Source organism: Uloborus diversus, chromosome 2 (assembly GCF_026930045.1).
Source record: "Uloborus diversus isolate 005 chromosome 2, Udiv.v.3.1, whole genome shotgun sequence".
In the NCBI taxonomy this organism is placed as follows: Eukaryota; Metazoa; Arthropoda; class Arachnida; order Araneae; family Uloboridae; genus Uloborus; species Uloborus diversus.
Genome location: NC_072732.1, coordinates 207658645 through 207677161, shown reverse-complemented (window position 1 = coordinate 207677161; position 18517 = coordinate 207658645). Strand labels below are relative to the sequence as shown.

Sequence of the window (18517 nt, the reverse complement as noted above, 5' to 3'; positions counted from 1 at the left end):
TAACAATGTTACTATATAAATGCTTTAAATAATTATTAATTTATTTTAAACGTCAAAATAAGCAGTAATAATGACTTTTTGAATCAAATTGGGGAAAAAATATGCCTCAATATAAATCTCTATAAATTTTAAGATCCTTATCCGTTATTGTTCGATATTGAAACATCGACCTTTAACGTTCCCACGTCGATCAATATTTTTTGCTACTTGTGACAGAGAGTTCGACATTGGCGAGGCATTGAGAAGAAGGGTCCGTGACCTTCACTCTGGGTAACCAAGGAATGTCTCCTCCCAAGGTAAGAAAATTATATTTACAGTAAAGTATGTATATAGTTTTGTTAATTAAAAATATTTCTTTTATTTGCATTTCATTCCAGCTTTCTTTACTGCTAATTGTGCTTTTAAGTTGTTTCATCTTGGGTTTGGAGCTTATGGCGGGTGCGGCGCTTATACCGTGTGTGGCGCATACATTAAAAAATTTTTCCCCTTGAGAATATATTTTTATGCAGTGGGTATGAAAATACGATACTATTCTGGTGCAAAAGGGGCTAAAGAAAAAATACAACAAAACATGCTCGACTATGATGCGAAAATGCATGATTATTATCATTACCTTTCTGGAGATGTGCTCGAAGCAGATCTATGTCCTCCCTAAGCCCGATATGGAGCCAAATCAATGCTCCAGAGACTAAGCAACTGGTGGTCACGAGGATGAATTGGCAAAGGGACAGGCAAACAGATGTGAGACAGAAGCGATTTCCATGTCTAGATTAGTAATAAAAGGGGAATGAACGTCTGGTAGCATTTAATTTAGCTTCAATTTATAAACAATTAAGATTTCAGCTAGATTATACAGTAGAAGCTATTCATTATCAAATCTATATCATGATTATGCAGTTCATATGAGAAAAGTAGGCAATATATAAAAAAAAATTGCAAAAAAGGCTTGCAAAAAATTTAATGTTAGGGTATTAAATTTAATTAAACCTTAACAAATTCAAAATACGGTCCATGCAAATTTAATAACATTATTTAAGAAATGTAGAGTAGAGCCATTCAAAATAGTTTTGCTGAAATCAGTTTGTAAAACTTCATTGTTTTCAAATATAATTCAATTATTTTGAAAAATGAATTTATCTGATAGTGATAGATAACCTTAGAAAATTTTTAGTAATAAATCATGGTTTAAAAATGTGTAACATGCTTGGATATGAAGAGTGTGATGGTAATATCATTATTATTTTATTTTTACTTTAATAATGATTGCATTCAGAGATTACAAAATCTGTATAGTTAATCAGGTGTGAGATAATAGCAATTTTTGCATGTTATTTGACAAGCTAAGTTTCAGTAAATAGGGAAACTAGAATAGAAAGTATGAGGCTTTTGGGCTAGTATTAGTGCAGCAGGTAATTCACTGCTCAAGTTTTTTCATTGCTTCATAGATGGAACCACTGAAACATTTTTAAAATCAGGGTTGCCATAAGCTAAGCATATAACCTAATCTTGTAATAAAGTTGTTCAATAGTCTTACAAAAAATTGCCAATGAGCTACAAGTCTTAAATTTGTAATCAATGCTCAAATTTTGATACATTTCATTGATAAGAGTCTAGAACTTACTTTAGAGATTCTGTTACTCAAGTTGAAATATTTATTAATATTTTTATACACATAAATTATATTATGTCTTTGATATTTTTTAAAAAACAATTGTTAAAAATGCTACATAAAATATTAAAGTTTTTATAAAATTTTATGGAAATATTTTTTTAATATTATTATATTAATGCCTACTAAAACTGCATCAAAAGTGTATAAATGAACATTGTTTTCAAACAAAATGTTTCTTAGAAAAGGTAAAACTAACGCATGAAATGTATTTAAAAAAAAAACAGTATAACAAGCAAACAATGTCTTTACAAGATGTCAGAAAGTGGTATTTATATTTGCTGCTCCCCCCTCCTTTTTTTTTTTTTTTTTTTTTTCTAGATAGAGGATTGTTTACATGAAGAAATTATCAAAACATTAAAATGACATACTTATGCTTTTTTGTGAATTCTTTTTTACAATATTACTTTTACATTGTTGAACACAGTATCAAACAAGAAAAAAATAATTGTGGCTTATGATTAAAAAATTAAAATTTGTAATGAAATAAATTTTAGAAAAAATAATATATTACTGTGATTATGAACACTTAAGTCGGAATGAACAAGAAGTTTCAGGAATTTTAATGTCAAACTTTTAACAAACTAATTACTTGCAAAATAATAACAATAATAATAAATATTTTATTTTTTGATTTTACTGGTTGCTTTAATACAAAATAATTAATTTTAACATGTTTTATCAAATAATTTCATCAATTAAATGGGAGCAAAAGTTTTAGGTATTTTATGCAGTATTACATTACAGTATATTGAACAGGAGTGGTGAACATTAAATATTTTAAAGCCTTGACAGTGATGTCATTTTTTTTTCTTTGAATTTTGAAAATATTTCTGAGAAAACATATTAAAATAAAATTTGTTTTCCCACTTTCCATTTAAATTTTTAAAAAAAGTATAGTAGATTTATGAATGAAATGAGAAATTTCAGTTTTAATGTCAACTATCATATAGACATGTGATAAGGTATAAAAAACTTAGAAAATCAAAAAGGCTTTTTTTTTTCTTTTGTTAAAAAATAGTTGTAATTTTTGGTTGCTACATTCATTTTGTGATGTTTTTCTTTAAACAATTTGAAATTTTTTTTAAATTTGAAAACAACCCCCCCCCCCCCTGTCATCTGCAACAGTTTTAGCTGCTATATTGAATAACTATAGTTATTCAAAAAATCACATGAATAGTATATTTTAAACCAAACATTTCGTCAGGCAACACAAGTTTGACACATTCAAGAGGAGCATCATATAGTGACGAATATTAAAATTTTTACGGTAAATTTTTTAATACACATTTCATCAACGCAAATATTTGTTTCAAAACAATAATATAACCATCTGTAACACACCAGAAGGGGGTAGAATCACCAAGCGAACCTACTTTTTGCGACCCTTTCTACGAGGCTGGAGGATGGAAAAGTCTTCCATGTCCGAGGAATCCGTATCGTGCCGGAGCAGCTCATGGGCCGAGCAGGAGCCCGATCCCTTCTTCCCGCAGCTAATCCGTTTGCTGGAACCTATTTTTCCGTTCGAAACGAGAGCATCCAGCTCCTTCCGTTTCTTCATCTTTTTATACTGTTTAACCTGCACATCGAGCTTGTTTGCAGGCTCCACGGTGCTGCTGGCGAAGGTAATGATTGCGGAATACGACGGGGCGACACGGGAGAGAGAAACACACAAGCCACCTCTCGCAAAACTACTCTAAAATGACTCCGCGACTCATGGTTCGGTCGTCAACTATCATGGACTTGTAATTTTACAAATTTCACCGCACAAAGATCCAAAATAAGACGCAATATCCTCACATTTATACTCGTTTCGGCACAACAGCATGAAATGTTCCACAAGACGGAGAGGAGAAAGAGAGAGAGAGAGAGAAACGCAGGGTTGCCGAGTGAAATGCACTGTTCTTTTTGATCGATAACACTTTTCTCGCCAAATTAAAGGGAAGAAAGAAAAATTGCAGCCAAATACGGTGGAGAGAACAATTTATTCGATAAAATCGAAACCGTTGCTTCAGAATTGATTGGAGGTGGAATTCTAGAAACTAAAATGGCGAGGGACTTAATTTTTTAAAGCGTAGGCAATTTCTTCAATATGATTTCACTAATTGTTATATTCGTTATGAAGTTTGATCTTTTTTGCTTTAAAAACATAATGTTTCATAAAAATAACACGTTTCAGTTGGTTTGTTGTAATTCATTTTTAACTTTTCCGAACAGGGTTTTAAATTTTTGCTTGAAAATCTGTACTAATACCCGGTAAAAAAAAAATAGCTAAAGAGAAATAAATCAGAAAATAAAACCAATACATTCGATAACTACCCACCTAGATTGAGAATTCTGTTAAAAAGATCAAGTTCTCCAGGGACTTAAAATGTTTGATTAATTGAACGGTACGATTCATGTCTGAAAGTTGTAATAAAACGCGAAAGGAAAAAGCTGCAAATGATTTCCCTTTTTATACAAACTAGTGGTACCCGCACGGCTTTGCCCGTAATAGAAAAATTAAAAGGTCTTTTGGTTCGCCTGTATATTTACAAATAATGTATGGTGAATTTTCTCGCCCATTGGCTTGTACTCATGTTACGGTTCCACGTTATGATAATTTCGTATCTCGTCAATTGGTTTGAATCCATGTAAGGGTTCCACGTTATGATAATTTCGTAATTTACTCGTCCATCTTATGATAGTTTTGTTCTTAAAATCGGAACAGAAAAAGAATCACATCGAATTTTCCAAAAATCGCTTCGAGGTGCACACTCCCATGCTACAAACTAACTTTGTGCCAAATTTCATGAAAATCGGCCGAACGGTCTAGGCGCTATGCGCGTCACAGAGATCCAGACATCCTACAGACATCCAGACATCCTCCGGACAGAAAGACTTTCAGCTTTATTATTAGTAATGATACCCGCACGGCTTCGCCCGTAATAGAAAAATCAAAAGGTCTTTTGGTTCGCCTGTTATATTTACAAATAATGTATGGTGAATTTTCTCCCCAGTTGGCTTGTACCCATCTTACGTTTCCACGTTATGATAATTTCGTATCTCGCCAATTGGCTTGTGTCCATGTTACGGTTCCACGTTATGGTAATTTCGTAATTTACTCGTCCACGGTTCCACGTTATGATAATTTCGTATCTCGCCAATTGGCTTGTGCCCATGTTACGGTTCCACTTTATGATAATTTCGTAATTTACTCGTCCATCTTATGATATTTTTTTCTTAAAATTGGAATAGAAAAAGAAGAAAATCGAATTTTCGAAAAATCGCATCGAGGTGCACACCCCCATGCTACATACTAACTTTGTGCCAAATTTCCTGAAAATAGGCAGAACGGTCTAGGCGCTATGCGCGTCACAGACATCCAGACATCCTCCGGACAGAGAGACTTTCAGCTTTATCTTCTTTACTAATAATAAAGCTGAATGTCTCTCTGTCCGGAGGATGTCTGGATGTCTGTAGGATATCTGTAGGATGTCTGTAGGATGTCTGTGACGCGCATAGCGCCTAAACCGTTCGGCCGATTTTCATGAAATTTGGCACGAAGTTAGTATGTAGCATGGGGGTGTGCACCTCGAAGCGATTTTTCGAAAATTCGATGTGGTTCTTTTTTTATTCCAATTTTAAGAAAAAAAACTATCATAAATTACGAAATTATCATAACGTGTAACCGTAACATGGGCACAAGCCAATTGGCGAGATACGAAATTATCATAACGTGGAACCGTAACATGAGTACAAGCCAATTCGAGAAAATTCACAATACATTATTTGTAAATACAGGCGAACCAAAAGACCTTTTAATTTTTTTATTACGGGCGAAGCCGTGCGGGTACCAGGGGCGTAGCTAAGGGGGGGGGGGTTTGGGGACAAACCCCCCCCCCCCCGAAAAGTTAGTCTCAAAAAAAAAGAGAAAAAGAAGAGAGAAGAGAAAGAAAAAAAAAAGAAGAAAAGGAAAAAATTCCAAGCAATTACACACACACACACACACACACACACACACACATATATATATAAAAAAGAAGTAACCCCCCCCCCCCCCGAAAGTCGGGTCTAGCTACGCCACTGGCGGGTACCACTAGTTACTAATAATAAAACTGAAAGTCTCTCTGTCCGGCGGATGTCTGGATGTTTGTAGGATATCTGTAGGATGTCTGTGACGCGCATAGCGCCTGGACCGTTCGGCCGATTTTCATGAAATTTGGCACAAAGTTAGTATGTAGCATAGGGGTGTGCACCTCGAAGCGACCTTTCGAAAATTCGATGTGATTCTTTTTCTATTCCAATTTTAAGAAAAAAATATCATAAGATGGACGAGTAAATTACGAAATTATCATAACGTGGAACCGTAACATGGGCAGAAGCCAATTGGCGAGATACGAAATTATCATAACGTGGAACCGTAAGATGGGTACAAGCCAACTGCCGAGAAAATTCATTACACATTATTTATAAATATACAGGCGACCCAAAAGACCTTTTGATTTTTTCTATTACGGGCAAAGCCGTGCGGGTATCACTAGTTATTAGTAAAGAAGATTATTGAGACGTCAACCTTCGATGTACTCTAAATATTTAATGCATTTTTTATTTTTTAAATTTGGCAACTATCACATTACACTGAAATCACGAGCAACATATTCGCAATTCTAAAGCTTGAATACGGCACCTTGCGGTGAGTTAAGAAATTAATCAAAGGAGTTAAACACTTCATTTTTGAGCGGAGAATGCGATTGGCTCATTGGACAGATAATATATTACGTAAGTGGGTAGGTCTCGGTTTCACCTCTTTCCGCCGTCCTTAATCAAAGACTGGTAACGCCTCCTATAATTTAATTCAATTGGGAGTTAGAAAATGAAAAATTCGCCGTCATAAGAGAAACATGTATTTTTTTTTTTTAATTTGGTAGTGAAAACACCTGTTAAAAGACGAGAAACATAGGCAGACGTTATCTAAGATTGATATAAATACACTTGATTAAAGATTGAGTTTTACATTTAATCATTTATGTTCATGCAATTAATTTTATTAATCTATGTTCATTACATTCGAGAAAATTAAGGAGTATCCACCCCTTTTCAATAGATTAATATGAGTAAATAAAGATTCTGTTTAAAAAAGAATCTTCCGAATCGACTCATCTAAATACCATAGTAAATTTACCACAATGAATCCCAGGGTACGCTGCATGTCTCACTTTACATTGAATTTTTTCCCGTTTCCAAAACACTAACTACGATGAAGTAATTTCCATTTCAGAAGATTTAAACTTAAAACTACTTTTCAAAAAATATATATAACGGTGCAAATAATCTTATTCACTGAAAAACGAATTTTATTTCTAATTCAATTTATCCATCTTCAGCCAAAAACTCTTTATCATTGTGATTGATTCAGGAAATTAATTGTTAAATAATATTCTGAGACTGGAACATATTTTGTCTAAAAAATAAGTTCTAAAGATATCATTGTTCTGATACCGCATCAACAGCATGAAACGAAAACGTAATTTCTTGGATTATTTTTCTCTGGGAACTTCTTTCAACTATCAATTATTTAGCAATTTACTAAATATTTGTCAGACGTTCAATGTTTTTTTTTTCTCAAAAATAAAGGATGCAGACAATATTCAAAGCATCAAAACCGTAAATAAGCTCAATTTAGCATTTTTAAATGTAGAAAAAACGTCGATTATGCGATGCTCTCAGAAAAGCAAAAATCTTTTCTTCCTTGTAAAATTTCTATTTTCATGGGCATTCCAAAATTTAAATTCTGATCGCAGTTAGCTACGTGTACTAACAATGTACATATCTAGGCCGATTTTCTTATACTGTGGCTTCACATTTTACAAAGCGTTTCTGTGGAAAGAAATAGGATATATCATCATATTTAGTCAGAAAATTAAAGCATTCTCGTTTATCTAAATACGTATTCTGATTTTCCGAAAGAGGTTGGTCCCAAATACGTCAGATAATCAAGTTGCTACTTGCTTCCTTTACTTCGGAAGAAAAAATAAAACTACGAACTTTAAACTAATATTAACAAAGCATAATTTGTATGGAATCTAACGGGAGCTATTTTTCAGCACTTTTTAATTTCATTTTCACATGAATTCCTTTCAGGCTTTTCATTTCAAAATTTTCCGGGAAAAGGGGAGGACCCCACCCAAATATACATGTAAACAGTGGCGTCGTTGCAAGGACGCTCCGACCCGGGTGTCACCTGTCTGGGGGGATGACACCTAAAATGGAATTGCAAGTTTTTGAAAGATATGAAGCTAAAATGCATTTTTAAGACCACAAATTTGAAAATTTTCCACGAGAAAACCCCAGACCCCCACTTTTTACTTGTTTTTTGTTCATCAGCCCACTTAAAATTTCGTTATAACACGAATGTAGTTTCTGAAAATGGCATGAATTTCATATGTTTTCATATATATATATATATATATATATATATATATATATATATATATATATATATATATATATATATATATATATATATATATATATATATATATATATTCTTTTGCGTTTTAGGGCGTAATGATTTCGCAAAGTTGGAGGGGGCAATTGACACCCACCTTCACCCCCATAAAGGAAGAGTCAGATTCTTATTTATTAAGTTAGTATACATATGAAAACAAGATTTGCGACGATTGGGCTCCCGCTTTTTATTTAGTCCTGAATACTAATCAGCTTAACACGAATTGTCATCTGTCTTTGCATTACGAAAAAATGTCGCATCGTTTACAGAGTCATCAACTTCTGTAACGGTAATAATTTTCGATTTTCGTTTGTTCAGACGCAAAGAAAACTCCAGAAGGAAGTCGCGGTCGCATGTGGACACCGACATCCTGCCAAGCGCATAATTCTCATCTGTCATTTTCCCGTTGCGAAACGGCGATAAAAGCGCCAATGTGGATACTTGCGTTCCCGCAAAATGATGACTGCTAGCGCATGCGTTCAGAGCAAAATCTACATTAAATATCAAAACAAATTTAACGCTAGCTGCTTTGAAAACAGTGGATGACTTCAATTGAAATCACTTGAAAATGGACAGTTGGACTTTTTTCTTTAACAAAAATTTTTCTTTATAAATACGGAGTTCAATCTCTTGAGAAGTGAAACGAAAACTAAAAAAAAAAAAACCTTTTACATATTACAGTTGCTTTTATTTTAAAGAGTTACTACAGTATTTTTTTTTTTTAATTTCTACCGACATGGAATGCAACACAAAAAGGAGAAACACGATCGAAACAAACCTGAATATTAATGAATTAAAACGCATCATTACATTATTAAGCCCCGATAAAATTAAATTGCATGAAAATCTTTCAAGAACTAAGTGTTTCTTACAACGATATCCATACGTTTTTACATTACTGCTTGAAAATACAATATTTTATTCTTTCTTTTTGCTATTAGAAATTTTAAATTGTACGTGCTATGTCAAAGCAAATCGCAAGTAGTACTGATTTAAAGTGCAGGAACAAAGTTTTAAATTCTTTAAAGAGGAGAGAAAATTTTTGATTTCTTAAAAAAACCGAAAAAATATTAGTTCAGACAGGGGTGCCGACCTAGGGGGGGGATCACGGGGCAGACTGCGCCATTGAAATTTGGGAGTGGGGGTTAAGGGGTATTTCTCTCATTTTTGGGGAGACTCACCGCCATATTAAGGGGTGCGCCTTTGCCCCTAGGGGGGGGGGCACCCATGAGTTCAGAAAGGATTTTCCTTGAAAGCTTTCTATTGTTTACTAATTCGAAGCATGTTTCTGACGAGAACAACTACTTTTCAGAACATGAGTAAAAATTCCATGTGTATCAGTCCCGGAGAAAAAAGAAAAGTTAAGTACTGCTGATGCAAATACTACAAAATCAGATACAGTAACGAATTGTTACTATTTTTAGTACTTTATTAATTTGTAATATAAAGTGAAAAATTAAATAAATAAAAACACGAATCTGTTTCTGACAAATTTATGTTTTCGAAATCAATAATTGATAAAAGTTATGATTTTGCACGAGTTTCAGTTGACCTTTTCGGAATTTTTATTCATTCGCATAATAAACACTAATTACCTATTCATGGATTCACAGAAAAGAGTCATGTGACTATAAGTGATTATTTTTAAATTCTTAGCCCTTTGTTTGATTTAACTCCATGCGTCGCCGCCATCTGAGGTCAAAGTGATATTAATAAGCGATCTTTTTGATTGCTAAAAAAATAATAATAACAAAATAATCCTCACATATGTAATAGTGAATTTACTGATCGAGTAACGCTCTGACGTCATCAAAAATGATACTCTCGCCATAGCATGATAATTTGATAAGATTTTTCGGTAATGTTTGACATGCAAAGAAAGGCTTTATTTTGGCAAGGCTGAACTCGATCCAGTAACTTAACTGTTTTACTGGTAAGACAGTCATTTTAGCAGAATGAAGAAACGAAAAAGTGGTCCACAGTAAATGCTATCTGCTGAAGTTCAGTGTTAATCCACTGGAGTTAGGGCTGAATTTTCAAGTATCAAAATATCACCTAACAAGCAATAGCTTCTTTCAAATGTAGAAGCAACTTTCACCCGTCATACCTTGACGGGCGTCTTTCTAGTTTTGTATGATTTTCAGGCATTCTTCGCGGCAGCACTGTGTAAATTTATCACCAACAATTTCAATGCTACTAAAAATCCTGGAACCCAATTCGAAACTCCAGAGCTCGAATGCGCTACCTTGCGGTGATTAATAATACTAAAGAAAAAGATAAAACATTCCATTTCACGTGTTTTCTTTGAGGTAAATTACAGGCTTCAGACAGTTTGTGGTGTAATGCAATTTCCGAAGAACAGAAAAGAAAGCCTCTTACAAACACAATGAAAAATTACTGTCATTCACTAAGCTTCAAAGCAAGTTATAAGTTACGGCATTTGTTTGTTTTACCTTTTTCATCCGCCATTAGACAGTAGCTTCAGCGCCCCCTATAGCTTGTTGGAGTTGTGAATAGAGAAAAGCTTCTTGAAATTGTTGAATCAAACAAATAAACTCATTGGTAGATTGGTATTTAGGAAACTAGAAACATTTTTTTATCTGCTCCCAGTTCAAAATAATAATTTAAAAAACAATCTTTTAGCATATCAGCGCATCTTTCTCCACACCGAAATGTACACAATATGATATACTAAACAACATTAACACATTAATTATTATTTATTAATGTCAGTTATTTATAGTTATTCAGTATGGTACACAAAACATAAGGAAGAGATGTCCTTCAAGACAGGGCCGTAGACAAGGTGGGGACCCTTGGGACAAATCCTCCCCCGAAATTTTAACCTCTCTCCAAAAAACGGAAACGAAGACTATATAATCAAAACTCTTCCCCTCTACTCCTTCACTTGACTTTATTATACAAATATTTTTCCAGTCAGACCTCTTCTTCTACTCGCCCCTCCATACCAAATACACATTTTTAAAAAAAAATTCAAAAAGTCTTAATTTTATTATTTTGGTCCATGACTCTTGTTGCAGATAACATTTAAAAAACATTCTTTCATACACACTTCAACAAGAGACGTAACAGATTTACATGATCAAAACTACCATTTTCAATCCAATCATATTTTTGATTAAATGCTCAATTTTTCAGATTTTAATAAATTAATGCTAGTTAATGCATATTTGTATCCTTTAAGAATATTAATTTATTTTTTGAGATCGTGATTGTAGATTACTTTTCAACTGCGACTATTTTCACTGATTAGCCTGAAAGTTATTCTAAAAAAACCCCGTCGCATGCATTTGTAATTGTAAACATGTAATAAACATTGTATGATGAATTATAGACCGTATATGTGTACGCAGCCCTCTTATTTTGTTAAATATCGGATAGTCATCAGATAGTGCTATAGATCGTATATAAAAATGTCATTATTCCCTGATGAATAATTCTAGTGTAGTATAAATTAGTTATCAAATAATAGTGAACTAATTAATTAATTAAAATAATTATTTGATGCAAATTTTTAAATTAATTTTTAGTGAAATTTTTGTAAACAACATAATAAACAAAATTTTTAAATGCTATTCCCCCCCCCTCCCTTGATTACATGTCCCTCCCCGAGAAATATCCTGGCTACGGTCTTGCTTCAAGACTTATTCAGAATAGAAATCCAAAACTTCAACAAAGAGGAACAACTCTCCTTTGCTCAAACCGGTAGAATTAACGCTTCATAATTAAAAGAGAGTCGATGACTGAAAAGGAAACGAGTGGAACATTGTTTACGGAAATGAGGCTACTCTTGGGATTTGTTTCCCCTCATTTCGGGGAGGGAAATATGACGAATGAGGGACGATGACCTTCCGAGATTCGATTCGTGAAATTCGTGCTCTATTCGTCCCTCTTTCCACTCGTAAGAACGAACACCTTCCAGTGAGGCAGTAATTATTGGAGAGAGAAAAAAAGGAAATTCTACGTGTACAGTAAACTCCCAATTATCAGCAGAATTGGGTGGCACAAGTGCCGCGGATGATAAAAACCGCAAAAAGGGTTAAATGAGGGCAGGGCCGTAGGGAGCCAAGGCGGGACCCCTGCCCCTCCCCCCCCCCAAAAAAAAAAAGAAAGTAGAAAAAAGAAAAAAAAGGGGGGGAAGAAAAAACAGGGGAAAAAAGGAAAAAAGTCGGAAAAGAAGGAAAGGAGGAGGGGGGGGGGGGCGGAGAGAACGAAAAAATCAAAACTGCTTACAAGAAAACAATTAACTCTATTTTAAGTGCCCCAACAGTAAATACCAAAAGAGTCAATATTGCTTAATTTTTATGTTTTCTCGTTCGGAGGGTTTTTTTTTTTTTTTTTTTTTTTTTTTTGTTAACTCTTTCTTCCTTCCTTTCTCTCTCTCTTTTTTTTTTTTTTTTTTTTTGCAGCTGCCCCCCCCCCCCCAAGAACAGGGCCCCTAGTTTCCGACTAGGCTGACATGGCCTCTCGTCGGGGCTGAATGAGAGACAAAAAGGGTAAAATTTGTCTTCCCTAAAAACTTAGTTGTTTGGATGCATACTTTCAAAACAATGAATGCATTTTTTCACAACAGAACTTAACATCGATAAAGAACAAGTGAAGGAGGAAGAAAGCACAATAAATTAATAAAACAAACACAACTACGTTTAAATTTACAATTTTTCGACAAAAAAAATTAACAGTCATTGGTGTCTCCTGATTGTTAATTGACTCGCGGATAATCGTGAGTTTGCTTTGTAATGCCATTTTATTTAGGCTTCGTTCGGAAAGAACAAGACAGTTTATAAGAGCTATCAAAAAACTTCAAAATATTCTTGTAAAAAAGAGATTGTTCCAAAGATTTTTTTTTTTTTCAATAACTTGCTTTATGTAATGAAAATCTTTCTTTTTTGTATTTATGTGCATCGTTTTTATTAGTTTAAATTTCAATGTAAAATATTCTTGGGTCGAATGCAGCCATGAAGTGAGAAATAAGACACGAAAAGGCCAGTAAAATACTAAATGATAAAAAAGACCCATGCATCAAACAAGCATATTTGGAATTTTAAAAAAAGTAATAATAAAATGTACAAAGAAAAAAACAGAAATCAGTTTCTGAGAGTAATTTTTTGTAGTAAGCATGTGAATTTTGTTGTATATTTCTTCGCATTTACCACATTCTTTTAAAACTCAAAGGATGAAGATCAAAAATTAGCAGTAATAAAACGCCCCACTATATTATAAACAACATATAATGTGATAAATTAGACGGTTAATTCACAAAAGGATTAAATTATATTTGAAATCAAAAAAAAGATTTAATAAGTTTAAAGTGTCATTATTACAAACATTTGCTGAAGATTAATTCTATGATACGCCGTTCATGACACCCCTCCCCCCTCCATTGTTCAAAAAACAAGATTTTGTCCCCTATTGTTAAAAAATATACAAGACTTTAAAAAAAAAAAAAAAAATCACAACCGTTTTTTTTTTTTCAACAGTTTTAGCCGGCATCTTCAAAAATCGTTAGTGATAACAGGAACTGAAGGTACTTATTGGAGGACACAGGAAAAAGAAAAAAAAAATTCCCGCGTTAAATCATCAGCTGCCATTTTATAGACGTCAATTCTCATGCTATCTGTGTTTGCGTTCAGAAAAGCTTGTGCGGGCGTTGCCATTTCATCTGCCGACGATTTATTTGTTCAGCGACATTTTAATGTCAAAGTGATTTTAATCCCAAAGCAGTCGTTCACCAGTTACATTAGAACAGTGGTTTTCTCCAACCTTTCAGGTTCTGCGCTCCCCTTTGAAAGTGGATGTTAGACATTCACGTCTGCTCACTTGAATTTCTTCTATGGCCTCTGGTGCCCACCCTCCCCCCCAAGGTTTAGAATTTCTGCATTAAAATTTCCACTTAGTTTGCTTGGGTTTCTGGACTAAACTGACCCAACCCTAATAGGATGCACATGGCGGAAAGAGCATAAGAATTAAACTACTCGTACAAATCGGCAATGTCGATCAACAAGTTTCGAATTGGAATTGGATACTTTATTTCAAAATTTTGGATTTTCAAGATTCAGAAAATCGTCAGCGCCGATGTCGTATAATTATATGGCATGTTAAAGATCCATAGATAGTCAATTAGGCCAGGCTATTCTCGACTAAATTAAAATCTTGGTGCAATTTCATATTCTGAGAACATTGGTGAGACACATGGTGACAAAATATTCAAATGGTAGGTACTCTGTTGATAGTGATACCACAAGGAAAACAAAATTGAACGGGATGCCCTTGAGCAATGCACTAAGTTTTAAAATGGTGAAGAGCCAATACGCAACCCCATTAGAGGGGGGGGGGGTAATTGAAATACCTTATGTGGAAAATGGAAACCTATATATATTTTTAATTTTTAGAATTCTGATAAATGAAAAAAAAGAGGCTGTAAATGAAAGAGGGCAACGCCGTAACGACCGGTTTACAAAACGTATTGCATTTAAACACATATGGAAAAGTGTTGAGATTTGTACTGCCGTGAAAAGGTAAAGCGCAGTATCTGCAGAAATGAGGTTTTGAGATATTTGAATAAACGCGTTTTGGATTCCATACTAATAGTAAAATTTTTAAATTTTATGATTTTTCTGCGCTTAATTTTGAGCGAACACCAAATAAGCAAGCTTGCACAATTTAGCTTGAGTACAAATGACAAAATTGCAAAAATAAATAAATATTTTTTTCGCTCATTTGGAAAAAGAGTGCCACAGTACGAAGAAATGAAATTTTGCAGGAGAAGCGTTTGAAGTTGAACTCATCAGGCAATTTGCATTAAGAAAAGTAAGTCTGCTGTGCTCTCAAAATTTAAAATTTTATATTGTGGCACTTTTCTTCCAAACGAGCGATACTATTTCAGATACCGTGCTTTACCTTGCCACTGCAGTATACGTCACGGCGCTGTTTTTTCATTCTATTTCCGCGCTAAGGTGAACGTTTGCTTTATATAAAGCATGGTAGTTAATTTCAGTACCTGAATAAAATAATTTAAAAAAAAAAAGAAAGGCCGAATGTATTTATAAGGTCAACAGAAAATGGTGTGTGTGCTATCGATTTTCTACAATGTATTTCCACTTTTGCTCCGTAGAATTAATATCCATAAAAATGTTCCGATTATAAAATTTGAAAACTTAGCATCAATTCCAACACCATTAAAGAAAGTCACCATTCTTACTCATTCTATATTTGCTATAGTGAATATTTCTACTAACAATAGGTTTAACAAAAAAAGAAAACTGAGAAAACTGCTCTTTTCGAAAACTATTTCGAAACAAAAGCAATTTCCAGAAGCAATTTCCGCGCTTGAAAGGCAGAGCCGATGAACAAGCAATGATGAAACAATATCCACATGAATGGCAACGACTGAAGCACAGGCGAGCATTAAAAACATGGAAGCTGGAAGAAAATAGCCACTTCTAAAAGTGGATACAGTTTTATCTCGTTTTAGCAAAGTTCCAAGAACTAGGGTGAAAATTAGTTCTTTTGAAATGTTCGAAGAACGGAAATCTTAAAATGGATGGATTTTACCTATTAAAGCATGTGAGTTCTTTTAGGCTAATGATTTACGTGGATGCTTTTAAAATTCTTGGCACTAAAATAGCCACGAAATGAGGAACTTCGAATTATTAACGTCATAAATTTATAGTTTTTTTTTTTTTCCCGAGCAATCTTAAATGTATGTCTATCTCTTGATGCATTTCAAAGCTTAAAATCAGTTTCTATAACTGAAGATTTGAAACTTCGAATGGAAGCAAAAAGCGTCAATAAAACCAATGTAACTACATCCAGGGAATCAAAAGAGCATTTTAACGCTGCTCGTGATACAAAAATCGGATATGTTATGTTCTTTTAAAAGCAGTGAAAAATCCCCATAGTAGTACACTGTAAAAAAAATTCGGAAACGTTTCTGAGTATATCGTGCAGCTGCGGTTCATGAAATTTTCAAAAACGTTTCTGAGTATTTCGGAATCCTCTTTCTGTTATGTCCAGAAACGTGTCTGAGTATTTCGGAATCCTCTTTCTATAATTTCCAGAAATGTTTCTGAGTATTTTGGAATCCTCTTTCTGTAATTTTCAGAAACGTTTCTGAGTATTTCGGAATCCTCTTTCCGTAATTTCCAGAAATGTTTCTGAGTATTCTGTGCAGCTGTGGTTCATGAAAGTTTCGAAAACGTTTCCGAGTATTTCGGAATTCTCCAAACAATTTTCAAAAACGTTTCTGAGAATTTCAAAATCCTTTTTCCGTTTTTTTTTCTAAAAAATAATTTTTTACTATAGTATTGCATGCCATATCAGTTTCAATTCTTTCATATCTAAGAGCAATGAAACAAGCAATTTTAGAATCATTCGTGGATTTTTTTTTCTGAATTTCTAATGACAAATAGCATTGTTAACAGCATAACATATGCACAGTTATAAATTTTTGAAAATTTATGAAATAATATAGTAGTTTCATTCATAATCACAAAATCGTCGGGGGAGGGAAGGGGAGTACTTTCTCAAAAGTGGGATTGTTTGTTAAACAATATTAAACTTCAGTTTTTCTCTCAATATTTTCAAGACAAAATTATCAACATATTGTATTTTTAATGCAGAACTTAAAAACGTATCTTGTATCAAACTTGATAGCTTTTATTTTCGGATAAAATTTGACAGAACTTACCTACACTTTGCGTTCCGAAATGCGTTCACGTCAAGTCAATTTCTTTGACGAACAAAGTGTACCGAAAAGTACCAACAGAGAAATTGATGAATTTAAATATGACACCAAAGTCCCCCTGCTGGAACCATTCGGGTTTATTCTTCTGTTCTTGCCCTTTTCCAGTTTATCACAAATATAGATACTTAATCAAAATAGGTTACTGATTTTATTTTTAGAGTGTGCGCAAAATGCATTATATATTTTATTTATTAAAACATTGAACTCTAGTACATGATTATTCCATTTCATATATACGAGAGTCCCCCCCCCCCACACCATAAGAGTGATGGTGCACCCATAAAATGATATAAAGCGCCCCCCCCCCCTTAAAAAAAGCAACCCCTTGAAAATGTCAATGGCACAGTCTGCGTAGTGAACGCCCCTCGTCTTCTCCCCATATGTGCATTGCATATTAATAACATAGTATTTAAAAAATGATCACTTTTAAAACGATGACATGAAATAATATTACTTTTTATTTCGGCATGTAAATGCAGCTGTTCCATTTTTGCCTTTGACTCATTCCTCCTGACTGTCCTACGTTAAACTAGTATATCCACGAAGGAAATGTTATTTTCGGAACAACTAATGTCAAGGAATTTTTTTATTGTTAACCACATTTAACAAAATGAATAAGCAGATGAATTAATTGCATAACTATGTTCTTACTAATAGATAACATGGTCATTTTCTAATGGTATAAATATTTTTAAATGAATGAATAAATTATAATAAAAAAAGATAAATTATACCGGCACATTTTTTGTGAAGCATATTACAATACTAGAAAATATTTGCATTACCATATTTCTAATGAATTAAACAATTGATTTTTATTTCTTTTTGAACCAAAATGTATGTACATCCAAGTATTTCGAAATAACTTTTCTGTAATTGCTTCTCAAATATAAATCTTACTTCTTTTGCGTAATTAATCAGTTTCAGTTGGTTACAACAAATAGTACACCGCGCACATAGGTATATGTAGGATAACTTTAAATTAATTCGATAAACCCAAAAACAGTTACAATTGGAGCCTCATCAAATGCAAATTAACAAAAATATAAATGTATATAACAACATGTTTTAAAATATTCATTAATACTTACAAGTGAACATGAGCGGAAGAAAATCTAAGTACCTCCATTACAACTGAATAAGTAATCCAAAGGGTTTCGTTTCATTAAGTATAAACACGGGTGTTGAAACTATTCACGCTTGAACACACAATATATATCTAATTATGGTCGCATTGGAAATTGTAAAGAAGCAAATGATTATTAACTAACTTAATAGCTGCGTACATCGTCTAAAAAATCAAGGGCAGTCCAAAATGCAAAGGCGTAAAATTAGTTTCGACACATTTTACTACTCTCTAGACATGAAATAACAAGCAATCCAATGCTACACAGTTGCTGACTGCAGCAACCATAGATAAGAAAAAAAAGAAGTTCTCGTTATTTCCGACTCATTGGCGCCTGTGTTGGAAGGATGAAATAGGTTTCGAAGCGTTGCGTCATCACTTCCGCTTCTAGATATCTTGAAATAACAAAAAGCTTTCTGAATATTGAGGAGTTCGCTATTGGATGAAGGATTCCTACTATTTCAG

The 18517-nt window shown here is 33.6% G+C and overlaps 2 protein-coding genes across 3 annotated transcripts in view; one reads left to right on the top strand and one right to left on the bottom strand.

The window, feature by feature from the left end:
* The window catches only part of LOC129216257 (EF-hand calcium-binding domain-containing protein 14-like), a 97997-nt gene that overhangs the window by 19079 nt on the left and 60401 nt on the right, over nucleotides 1-18517 (bottom strand). Inside the window, exons 1-2 of one of the 2 annotated variants that reach the window (XM_054850457.1) lie at nucleotides 3046-3481; nucleotides 614-765 (exon numbers count right to left, since the gene is read on the bottom strand). The exons of the other annotated variant lie outside the window; for it this stretch is intronic. Coding sequence (XP_054706432.1) covers nucleotides 614-765; nucleotides 3046-3230 — 337 coding nt within the window. The 5' untranslated portion in view covers nucleotides 3231-3481. Of the gene's footprint in view, nucleotides 1-613; nucleotides 766-3045; nucleotides 3482-18517 lie in introns of those variants that run through there. 2 annotated transcript variants of the gene reach the window in all.
* The window catches only part of LOC129216259 (uncharacterized), a 70680-nt gene continuing 67771 nt past the window's right edge, over nucleotides 15609-18517 (top strand). Inside the window, exon 1 of the mRNA XM_054850459.1 lies at nucleotides 15609-15746. The gene's annotated coding sequence lies outside the window, so the exon portion shown is untranslated. The remainder of the gene's footprint in view (nucleotides 15747-18517) is intronic.